The sequence below is a fragment of the Periophthalmus magnuspinnatus genome, chromosome 1, assembly GCF_009829125.3.
Source record: "Periophthalmus magnuspinnatus isolate fPerMag1 chromosome 1, fPerMag1.2.pri, whole genome shotgun sequence".
Classification (NCBI taxonomy): Eukaryota; Metazoa; Chordata; class Actinopteri; order Gobiiformes; family Gobiidae; genus Periophthalmus; species Periophthalmus magnuspinnatus.
In genome coordinates, this window is record NC_047126.1 from 22,237,346 (window position 1) to 22,249,761 (window position 12,416).

At 38.2% G+C, this 12,416-nt stretch overlaps 2 protein-coding genes across 2 annotated transcripts in view; one reads left to right on the forward strand and one right to left on the reverse strand.

The window, feature by feature from the left end:
* Window positions 1-391: 391 nt before the first annotated feature.
* On the reverse strand, window positions 392-1,522 carry dctpp1 (dCTP pyrophosphatase 1). The gene has a single exon (XM_033968566.2). The coding sequence runs from the start codon at window positions 1,425-1,427 to the stop codon at window positions 921-923; it is 507 nt and encodes a 168-aa protein (XP_033824457.1). The 5' UTR covers window positions 1,428-1,522; the 3' UTR covers window positions 392-920.
* A 72-nt stretch (window positions 1,523-1,594) lies between these two features.
* gatb (glutamyl-tRNA(Gln) amidotransferase, subunit B) overlaps window positions 1,595-12,416 on the forward strand; it is a 31,779-nt gene continuing 20,957 nt past the window's right edge. The window contains exons 1-4 of the mRNA XM_033967919.2: window positions 1,595-1,824; window positions 2,228-2,381; window positions 2,964-3,077; window positions 12,027-12,225. Coding sequence (XP_033823810.2) covers window positions 1,610-1,824; window positions 2,228-2,381; window positions 2,964-3,077; window positions 12,027-12,225 — 682 coding nt within the window. The 5' untranslated portion in view covers window positions 1,595-1,609. The remainder of the gene's footprint in view (window positions 1,825-2,227; window positions 2,382-2,963; window positions 3,078-12,026; window positions 12,226-12,416) is intronic.

The following is a 12,416-nucleotide window of genomic DNA, read 5'->3' on the forward strand; positions in this document are numbered from 1 at the left end:
GATCAAGATAAGCAGGCAGCAGTATAGTTGAGCATTAAACTTCTCGATCAATAGGGTCAAGCAGGTGACACTGCTATACCACGTTACAAGCAAAATCTGTGGAGAGGTGACCGTGCACATACTAAAAATGCATGGTTTTCCCGGTATTTTTGCATTTTTAATATATAAAAAAAATGAATGGCTTTAATGCTATACTGTGGAATACTCCTGGCAAAGTAATAACATCTCCAAGTAGCAGAAGTCCTGAAAAGACATGAAAAGCTACACAGTCCATCTTTAAGCGAGCTACATTGTTGCCCTTATAAATATACTGTACTTTTAACTTCGATTATGTTCCACCCAAAAACATCAACTCTTCACCAAATGTAAATAAAGATACTACACACAGGACTGAGTTATGCCAATTTTACTTTTGGAAAAAATGTATGACAGCAGTTATGCAACCAAAAATATGACACCCCAGCCCCAACAGAAAAGAACAAAGACTTCCCACACAGCACGGCATTTTTTTTTTATACTCAAATGACAAAACCACCCATTTGACACTTTTCTGGTGCCATCAAGACGCAGAGCAGTCATGCTGCCAGTCCCACTTGCAGCAGAACATCTAAATAGGTCACAGAAAAACTGCTTTTTCCCCCAAAGGCACAACGCGCCCAGTTGGCTCTGCCGGGAGAGTGAAAATTTACTTATCAGGCTAAAAACAGCATTTAAAAACTTTGAGCCAACTTATCACTCAAGTGCATACTTAATGTGCTTTAAATGGGTGCCAACTTATGGGATAAAAACAATATTTTCCTCAGCACAGCAGTCGACTTGTTGAACTGTAAAACTCTAAAATAGTAACATTAAAAGTCCATATTTGGCAGTCGAGTAGCAGCAGACATTATTGCAACAAATGTCCCTTCAGTTATCAGTATTCAGTCCGTGTATTCGGTGTACTTTTTGGCCGAACCGTGCACTTTGCTAGCTGGGTATTTTAACTTATTTAGCGCCATTTTCTTGAGAACGGCGCGAGGCAGGTCCACGTGACACTTCTCAGCGAGCTCCACCAGGTAAATGAGCACGTCGCTGAGCTCGTGGGCCAGCTGCTCGCGCTCGGCCTCGCTCCAGTCCGGCAGTCCCTCCGTCACCTCTCCCTTCCACTGAAACAGCTCCGAAACCTCACCCACCTCCCCGACCATGGCCAAAAGCAGGTTACGGGGCTGGTGAAACTTGTTCCAGTCGCGCTCATCGGTGAACTCCGCCTGCATGCGCCGAATGTCCTCCATGGTGGGTTCCGGGCTGAAGGCAAACCTGCTGTTGTCAGTTGTACTCAGCTCCGGTTGCCCGTTTCGGAGCACCTTGCATTGCGGGGAAGACGGCTCCACTGCGATGCCGTTCGTCTTTGTTTCCTCGCAGGTTTCTTTTCCATTTGTAGCCATCATTTTGTCGGGAATGGTACTGCTGGACTGAAGCTTGGAGCAGTGTTTATACCAAACTTCACAGCGCTTATAAGGGAGTTCCCGCCAGTTGCTGGAGACGGATGTGACGCAACTTCCGCAGAACGTTGACCGCGTTCGGGAATGGGATCTGTAGTTTTTCTTTCTAAACAGTCCGCTAGACATACATGTCCGCCGGTATTCCTAAAAACTACATTTCCCATTCTAAACACTACAGCGTGACGGTTAGAAGCATGGCAGCCTTCAGTGCAGCCGCAACTGAACTTCTGTATGATTTTAATAAACAAATACCTCGCCTGTATCATATTTCTTTATGTACATGTAGGACAATAAGCACATCAGCTCCAAAATGCTCCAGTCAACCACTACCGAAACCAAAAAGGTAAGACTAACCGCCTTGAACTAGATATTTTACTTGTGTCATTTGCTACACAACGCTGTCAGATTTGTTTCTGTAGTGCACTGCAGTTTATGAAAGTCTTGTTCCCCTGATTTGCGTCCCCAACTCTAAAGTCGAATTTTTATGTTTTACTCTTGCATGAGAAGCAACGAGGACAGGCCTATAGCTTATGCTCTCTGACGAGAATAGATAGTATATATTTGTATCCTTCAATTTTGGGGAAATTGGCGTATTGCTAAATACCTGTATAATTAGTCAGTTCCTATGTAATGCTAAATAAATACGTATAAAAATTACAATATTGTATTAAAACATGTAACATTAGGAGATCCATTGATGTCTTGTTAGTAATTGACCAGTGCTGTTCTGTGTGCCTGTGCTGCAGCTCTCCCCACAAACTGGTGGGTGTGGTGGGATTAGAGATCCACGCTCAGATTCGCTCCAACACCAAATTGTTCTCCGCCTCACCCGTGCACTTCTCCTCTCCTCCAAACTCCCTGGTCTCGTTCTTTGACGCATCGTTACCTGGCACATTACCTGTAAGTCACTAAACCCTGCTCTAGTCTGTACATTTCTCCTAGAGTGGTAGAAGAAATGTACAGTACCACTCTAGGGCAATTCCAGCCAACAACAGGAGATGGCTTTCTGAGCTCTGTGCTGTGGCAGGTTAATGCAGCATTGCAGGGTCAAATGCAGACAATGAATTTCCCTCATGACGAATAGGTTAATAATGTACATCTTACCTTACTTCAGTCACTATATTATGCATGATTGCTTGCAGCATGAATGACCACAAAAGTTACATTTTTGAAAAGTTATTTTTATAAACAATAATATGTGAGGTTTAGACTTAACCCATTAAAATGACCTAAAATAAAATAGGCAATGTGGGTGATTAAAAAAATATAAAATATATATATACACCTATTTAAGGATTGCTTTAACTTTAACATTTGCATATTCATATTGTAATGCTCCTGACAGTTTGCCCCAGTGGGATTTCAAGGATGGGTTAAATGCAGAGGACAAATTTCCCTACAGGGACAATAAGGTGTACCTTAACTTCAATGTTTTGTTATTGTGTATGGATTAAAAAAACAACTTTCTCTACTTGAATCTAGGTCCTCAACAAGCGATGCGTGGAGGCAGCAGTCATGACAGGCCTGGCTCTTCACTGCACCATAAACCGAAAGTCCCTCTTTGACCGGAAACACTACTTCTACGCTGACCTCCCCGTAAGTTTCTCCCTCTAGCGTGCTCCCCCTCAACCATGCTACAAATACCAAACCACCGTACAAAACTGCCATTGTCCTGTACATTACACTGCTCTATTGATTTGAATGGCATAAGCTGTCCTGATGTGCCTCTTAGTTCCCCCAGTGAACCTCAGCAGCCTGATTGCAAATGCAAGGGAATCTTGCTGAAGCGGCCAAAATGCTATTCGCTCCAAGTAGGGAAGAGCAGCTGAAAATGACCAGTATTCTGTCAGCTCATTTCCTACATTGCACGTCTGTTTTGACATTATCCACAGGTCATTTGCTTCCCTGCTGATCATTTGGAGAGACACCTTTTAAACACATTGTTATTTCAGCCTTCACTGCAGCTGGCGAAAATCAAAGCTCCGTACTGTAATTTACCAGCCACCGTGCAGCTGTTAAATGGATTATGACCAATAGGCATTTAGATTCAAGGAGATCTGAACAGTATGTGGTACTATTATAGACTACAACAAGCTGTTTGTTGAAAGTACCTGCCATTGTTTCCTAATTATTCTGTTACTTTCTCTTTCTTGGGTATTTGGTCAGTGTTAACCCCTTCCGCAGTGCTATAAAGGAGTAAAAGACATAGAAACCTAGATCTGTCAAGTGTTGCTGCTAGTACTTATGCAACCAAAATTTTGATATGCACCCAATAGTGTTCTCTTCAGTCTGTTCTTTAAATTAACTACCTCATGTCTCACTGTTTGTTATATAGTTATAATCTATGACACGCATGGATCATTATGTTATAATATGGACATTTTAAATCACAATATTAATCTAAAATGACTTAATAAAAGAAACAAATCTGCTGACTTCCTTGTTAGAAAACTGTGGTGCTCGATGGGAGCTGACGCCCCCGTAAATATCATCACAACAGAGAGTTGAATAGTTGTCGGCCCCTCCTATGGGTAGTTGCAGATCAGGCTAGTGAGTAGCAGATTTATTTATTTAATTATTTTTTGTACCAAAATGACTATGCGATGCTGCCAAATACCAAGTCTATCACCAGTTAAGAAAATAAAAGAAGAAAGTAAGTACAGAGCAGCATATACCAGCAGTGCTGAAAACAAGGGTAGATCAGAGCTATGATGTCCTGAATACAGGAGTATAAAGATCAAGCTCAAATAAGCAGGAAACACGCTAAATACAACTTTGAGAGGGTAAATAATAAGGGAAACAACTATAACAGGGTTAAAAGCTTTAAAAAGTACCATTAAAGCTATTATGGAAAATCTAAACTAATTTTTTTCTGTTTTGACCTTGTCTAGTTAGAAAAAATTAGAAATTGAAATATATGAACCTGATGGCATTTATTGTAAAGATGGATTCAGTCATTATAAAAAAAGTAATAATGGTACATAAAGTATATAAAAAAAAATACACAAAAATCAATAAACCGCAAGTAAAACCCTTAAAAACCCTTAAAACTATGACAGTAAAAGCCAAGGAATGATTGTCCAAGCCTTTTGACTCAAATACTTCTATTCAGCAGCTCTAGTGCTAAAGTAAAGTCCCTGCTCTTCACAGTAATTGAGCTCTCGCAAAGGCAAAGTTCCTCTAACCCTTGGAGCCTGAACGTAATTTTGCTGCTATTGTGAGTGACATTTTCAGGTTCAGATGTAAAAGACAAAATGTCAAGTGACAGAAGTCTCTTTCAATTTTCAAATTCTTCTAGAGAGAAGGGTAATACAGAGTTCAGCCTGTGGAATTTCTAAGGTTTGTTGAAATGGCTCATGGCGTATAGAGCAAGTTCATTCAGAGCAAAGGAACAGTGGTAAATTGGGACATTGTTTTTTGCGGCTTTGAACTGGTGTTGTTCATATAAAACAAAAATTCTGGTATGTACACTTTGTTACGTGTCATCATCACACTATTGTAAAGCTTATAATCCTTGTATTTGCTCTAAATTCCAAAATGTTTTACATTTTAGCAGCTGCCTCATAAATTAAGCTAATGTAATCTACCGTAAATTTTGGACTATAGAGCGCACCTGAATACAGACTGCACCAGCTAAATTTAAAAATTATAAATTTTGTACACATATAAGCAACAGGTTTTCGTGTTGTAACATGAGATATTTACACAGAAAGACGATACACTGAAGTTTTTTTTTTGTTTGGTTTTCATTTAAGACATGCTTTTTTTTTTCTTTTTTTTTTTTACTGTGCCTGAAAATCGGCAGTATGGCACCAACACGACAGTAACACAGGACTAACATGTCTGCATGTTTAGAAAATAAAACAGCACTAACATAGGCCATCTGCTTTCCTTTACTCTGAAAGCTTCTTGCTTCTGCCTCCAAAATCGCATTGGTTCATTGATGCCAAGCTTACGTGCAGTGGCTCTATTTCCTTCTTTGATGCCAGATCCATTGCCTTTAACTTAAAAGCTGCATCATATGCATTTCATCATGTGCTTTCCATGATGAGGGTGTGGGCATGATACACAAAATGATGGGTCAAAATCAAAACTATTGTATTCTTCAGCACATAATCTTTCCCCATTTCTGTCTCATTTTTGCATTTACTGGTAGAGAGTGTCCCGGCCGTTAGCCAGTAAAAATCCATAAATAAAGTGCACCATTGTTTAAACCGCAGGGTTTGCAGCGTGGGGAAAAGTCGCAACTTATAGTCCGAAAGTTACGGTAATTAAATCTAACCAACCGCATGCCACTGTCTATAAGCAGAAGTTTTTAAAATGATATATTGTTCAAATAAAATCATATAAAGGCAATTCTGTCTTAACCTCAAGGCAAGTAACCTTAAAAAAAATAAAATAATAGTAATTTTTAGAGATTTTTCTTATAGCATCCAGTTATTATGTTTATTAGATCTAATAGTTTTTAGTGTGAATTTTCAGATTTGCTCACTCCTGACCTGAAATAACACTTGTTTAACACCTCATACTATATTCCGTAAAATCAACCTTTTTTATTTCAAACATTTATCGAAAAGAGACAGCTGTATATTTCTATCATCAGGATACCTTATCTCCCTCTTGTGTTGTGTTTACTATCTCCAAATTCCCCCTAAAATCCTCTCCAGAAGTGTCGGGATTACCGCTGGTTTCCTCCTGCTCTCAGCCATGTTTACCCAAGATTGCATCACCTCCAATGGATCTATTCTCAAGCGTTGACACACACAGCATGGACGATAATGCCAGATTACACTCCCTATCTGCCACCAAATAACTCCACGGCGCAGGCAGGGTGGCCCCAAACCCTCTTTGTTTACTACTTGGCTTTACCTCCATCTGCTACTCTGAGTGGATAGTCTGCCCTTCTATAGCTCAATAGGTTGAGTTCATGATATTACAGGATTTTATGGTGTAGTTTCAGATGAAGGTCTAACTCTATGGCTGAGTCTTTGTTTTTGAAAGAAATCTCCAAACAGTAATTGTGCCTGATATATGTTGAACTAGTTTTCCTAGTTTAGTTTCTACTTTATTGGTTAATTTTAACAGCGACCATGTTTAAACACATTTATCTCATAAAAGAAGAGATGCTTTACACCATATTTAGCTAAAACTAGTTTCCATCTGCTGTCCCCGGGCAAGTTAACGATTGACCAAGGTGAAACAAACTATTTCACCTTAATTTATGCTGAGAGAAGGCATTGAACTCTATGTCAGTTTTAGTTTTAGGTCTATAGAGATATTAACCATAAACAAGGTCAAAACATCTGTATTGTGTTAGTTAAAAGGTAAAAGCTGCAATTGAACAAGAATGATTGGATTTCTGAATTCAGTTTATGGGCACTATCATGAGTAGGTTTCACTATTTAAAAGATATAATATTGTTTTTTGAATTGTTGATTACCATGGTAGCTTCTAATTGGTCATCACTCTCAAATGGATTTACTTTTTTTGAATGGTGTGATGTTACTTGAACCCAGTTGATAAACAAGCTTAATTAAGCATAGGCTATTTTACTTCAACTTTCAGTGTAATCAGTAGTTGTAAAGCAAAGAGCATCACTTGGGGAGCACGTTGTTTGAAAAATACAGTTGTAAATTGCCTCGTACATTATTGATATGGTCCACTAGAAAGCCCTGATTGCGTTTTGTAAAACACCACAGCCGCTCATTAAATGATGAATGGGGTTGTCTGAGCAGCGTTTCTTCCTCAGAGTTAGAATAGTAGCAGAACATGAGAGGGGCAGATGAGGACAGGTGACAAATGGCTGCTGGACCACATAGGGAGTGGTCTCTGACACTCTGGCAATGAGCTCAAATGAACTACTTTGAATACTACTTAAAGTACATATGACAGGTTTTCTTCATTTTGTACTTGTTCATTTCTTTGGCGGTATTGTACCTGTAGTAATTATTTATCATAGTTTTACATCAGTCAAGTGGAAAAAAGTTGAAAAGTGCAAAAATACAGGACGTAGTGGTTAGTTCAACAACAAAATCCCTCTCCCAATGTCATCAACACTCAAAATGAGATCCAAACAAAAATAAAAGCAAGACAAGTTTATTTGTAGAGTACAATTCATACACAAAGTAAATCAAAGTGCTTTACAGAATAACAAAGACATTAAAATCAAAATACAAATAAAATCAAAACAAATAATCATCATAAAAATAACATTAAAAGATAAGAGTGCAGAATAAAAACGTTGTATGTACAGCTAAATAGAACTGTTTTCAACCTGGATTTAAACATTGTCAAAATAGAGGCCTGTCTCACACCTTCAGGAAGACCTCCAGGTTTTCGCTGAAAAAAAGTGAATAAAGATAAATACAGATGTCATTTATATTTATTAGGGTAGTTATACTTATTGTGTAATTTCTTTGTGCCCTAGTTAACAGTGTGGTTGCTAGGGAACAGTTATAGAATTACACTGCATATGTCATAACTGCTGCCCATGTCAAACCAGGAAGTAAAATTATATACACAATACATATATTAAATATATTTATGTTCAGTGAAATGAGTAGTCTAACCTGCCATATGTCAGAAGCAGTTTCTAATTGTAAATATATTCTGATTTTACAGACTATGAAGGAAGCTACTGCATGAATCTAGCTTACTGCAAATGTGCTGGGGATTCTTCTTCAATTTCTGTGTCTTTTCATAAAAAATATTATCTAAAATCATAAAATGTGGTTACTATTACGTGTACACTTTGCCGGTAAAATAGGGAAAAGTAAAGTAAATCCAAAATACAATTACCACTCCATAAGAAGATAACTGCAGTACTATTCAGTCCTGATTTTTAGGGTACAGTACATTTTTTGGACACCGTTCATGAGTAGTAACTTTACACACCTTTTAAAAATATGATAAATCCTAGTGCTACCATCTTCTAAATAGGAAAATTGTTATATGGTCCAAAATTAATTAAATTTGATCGGTTTGTAAATGTACACTAAATACTTGACAATGTTGATTTCCCCATGGCTCACATAACCATCGACCCAAGACCTCATTCTTCCTCTCGCCATCTAACGCATTTAATAACATGCACCAAGAACTCCTGTTAATCTGCCTGCAAAAACAATTATTACTATCCAATCACAATCCATTTTTTCAGCTAAATTGACTAACTACAGTGACTCAGGGTTTCCCACAGCACAGATGGCGCTCGTGTGTAATATGAGTAAATATGGTGATGATCCAGATTTGGAATAGTCACAAGAAGTAGAGAGCTAGCTCATTAGCGCCCTAGCTGCTCTTGCTGTAATTGGGAAAACTTAACACGACCATAGCAGTGTCTGATTAAGCACAAACTAGACCCGTGTTCATTACAGACACTGCACTGATCATTTATTATGGTGGGGAGATGGTAGAGTCTTCATTTGCATGCACATGGGTGGGCTGCTCAATTAAAGGTTTGGGGGGAAATAGTAGGGAGTCTTTTGACAAGGAATAGAAATGATGCAGCAGAGTGTTAGTGTGTGCTTATAATGAAGGGAAAATCATATAACCGCAAAGTGGAATATTTTAATTTAGAGTAGACTTTATCATAAAACAATATTTTATGGCCAGATAAAAACCAAGTCTATCAGTCTAAATTGTGGTTGAAATATGACTATAACTGCTGAAGTAGTTCTAAGCAAAGACTAATCCAAAAGAGGGCACAAATGTGGATGGAATTGAGAAGAAGAACAGAAGAACTGCAGAAGACTTTGTGTACTAACAGGTCACGTATCACCAGTGGTACATGCACCACAGTTTGAGAACCCCTGATTTATACAGTAACAGAGAAAGCCGCTATCTTATATGTGAAAGTGCATCCTTGATTGTACCTTGACGATACTAGAAACAATTGGCTTGATTTTATTTTTTTTTATGAAGTATAATATGTAATCTATTGTATGCATACCATAACCATATAAAACATGACTAAAATCTGTGAAAAATGTGCCAGGCATTTAATATAGAAAGTATTATATTTAAAGCTTTTAGGACGCTAGTTTGTCCTTTTTCTTTTACCTTTTATCCAACATGTCAGATTATATAACAATATGTATGTATAAGATTGTCATAAAACATGGACCCTTATTGTAACTTCCAAATCACCTCACTGGTATTTGCACTTACACATTTTAGGGAGCACAGATATGACTTTTCTATTGAACATTAAGTCTGGAATAGTTGATTCCCTGCAAGCTGCCACTTCATTTACAAAATCCTGCAGATTTCAAGATGATCTCTGCGAGGGGACAACAAATTCAAAACTGAAATCCCAAAAGTGTGTTTTTCATCCTCCTTGTATCCTCCTCCAAATACCTCTTTCTAATGCTCCCATAAGTATGATTGTTTAGTCCCATTGATGCAGTTGCCATAGTAACCATAGACATTCATACTGCAGATTGATCGAGTTGAATATTTATTCTAAAGGCTTTTGTAAGAACAACTTTGAGTACCCATTCCTATACAAGGTAATGGGATCTGGACAATCAGCAGGTATTGTGTTGAATGCTACCACATAACTCACCTCCGCAGGCCCAGGGCACCAACTGTTCAAGTGTTTATAGCTATTCTAATGTCATGGTGGCTGCAGGTAATAAAGCAGTATTTAATCATAATAATGCGATTCATGCTGACCCATAAATGAAAATTTGAATTCATTGAAAAACGCCCCAGTCTAGCATGAACTATATTGGTGACTGCTCAGTGCTTCTCGTAAGAATGAGGTGTTGATATGAGACAACAAATCAAGTGGTGTGCCCCTAACTGTTGAATTCTCTACTGGCCAATGAATAGTTTATTAAATGAATGAACAATGAAGGAACAGAAAAAAACAGAACTACACATAATCTCATTCTTCCGGTACAGACAGTTTGAGGTGAGGAGATAGAAATTGAGAGGCTTAAGGTTTTGCTGCCGCGGTGGAGGTGGGTTACAGAAGAGAACTGGAGCATGTAGCTAAAATGACAAAAGGTTGAGTTGGTGATTGGTTGGGAGGATGTAAAAACACAAAAAAATGTGGTCTTCCTGGTAACTCTCAGTGGCGGTGTACTTGGTTTTACTACTGTAGTTCCAATTTATTCCTCAGTTTCCTAACATATTCCTAGCATCCTTAGACACCAAGGCTAGCACTCATGCCTTACAGCAAGAAGGCTATTGGTCCCTGCATCTGGGTGGGTTTCATCTAGCCTCTTCTCCCCATCAACCCAAAACAAGTACCGGTACAATAGATAAAAACCTTCCAGCTAAGGTAGTCCTGACCAAGCCTAGCTCAAAAACTGGAGATGTGTGCCAACTGTTTGAACCAACTGATTGAACCAAGCTTTCCATACTTGTATAAAGTAAAAGTAAAACCTATTCCAATAATAGTTAGTGCCCCTTGTTATAGTAGATTATTAAAGAGGTGTTATTATGTAAATTTGTTTTTTTTTTCTTTTTTGTAGAGTACTAACTTGTTATAATGTTGTTCCTTCATCAAAAACATGCCTGAAGAGGTTGTACATGTCATCCTTGCATGTTTGAGTATTTTGGTGATCTCTCCCGGGCCCTGTTTGAACCCTCCTTACAGTTGGCTGGAGATTCTGTGCAATGTTCAGCCCACAAGCCTATGTCATCCATGCTCCCACACAACAATTCTCCATAAAAATATAAAAACATGATGCAATACTGTCAACAACAACTTGATAAATCTGATGTGATGTGCAGTAGTTTCATTAGAAGGATGAGCACTGATTGTGTTGTGATAGCGGTCTGAAGGTGGAGTGACTTAGTGCTAGGAGCAAAGGGAGGGGGGACGATAATAATACGTTGTTTTTGGCGAATATAGAATTTTCAAAACAAATGATAACATGGTGATCTATGGGGTATTAACTTCTAACAGATAACATTTAGTAAAAGAGTAAAGAAAGTAAAATACTCTCTCTTTAACATGTGGATAAGACTTTAGAAACAACATCTTAGAATGTGCATTTACTGAACCTAATTTTATTAAAATATATAAATGGAAATGCAAGCATCTTGGAGTTACAGTTACCTGTACCAAACTGCTCTATGCCAGAACATAGCATGACTCCATCTAGTGGTGAGATTGTCCACCTCCATACTTATTTATCGTAACTTTTCATTAAATCATTAAATAAAGGTAATATGTGCCCTTAAACTTGGGGTATACAAATTAATTGCCAAAACAGGGACTTTATTTCTGTATTTTTTGAATGTTATGTGCCATGTGTTATTTTTACTCTGCTCTGTCATCCAGTGTGTAATCCTGCATAAATGTTGGCTTACAGGATTTCCAAGAGATTATCAGACGCACTAGTTTTAATTCCCAATTTCACGGTGAGCTAAATATTTGTAATACAGACTTTATTGATCTGCTCTGTGATTGCACCATTGAACTCTGGGAAATATTTTACCTTTACCTTACCACAACAAGCTAACAACAACTATTATTATATGTATTATATATTTTAGAAATGAATAAAATTGTTTTTGTTTATGTTTCAGGCTGGATATCAGATCACACAGCAGAGGCGGCCCATTGCGGTGGATGGGGTCTTACATTACAACCTGATGGGAGGGCAGAAGAAGAACCAGGTGGTCAGAAAAAGTGTACACATCAAACAGATTCAGCTGGAGCAGGACAGTGGCAAGAGTCTCCATGACGACCTGCGGAGCCAGACACTCATAGACCTCAACAGAGCAGGTAACCTCAAGGCCAAAAAGGCATCATTATTTTTTCAACTGCTGGATTTCTGTAAACAGAAAACTTCATGGTCGTCACCAGAAGGTGCAAGGACTTTCCTTTTGTTGGTGTGTTAGTAAGTGGGGCAGCTACGATGAGGCTGAAAGCAATAGCTGCAATGTTGATCTTTCACTTGAAAAATGGCATTATAG

Bases quoted from the DNA above. Each gene is read 5' to 3' on its own strand.
- dctpp1 (XM_033968566.2), bottom strand. From the start codon at position 1,427: ATGATGGCTACAAATGGAAAAGAAACCTGCGAGGAAACAAAGACGAAC.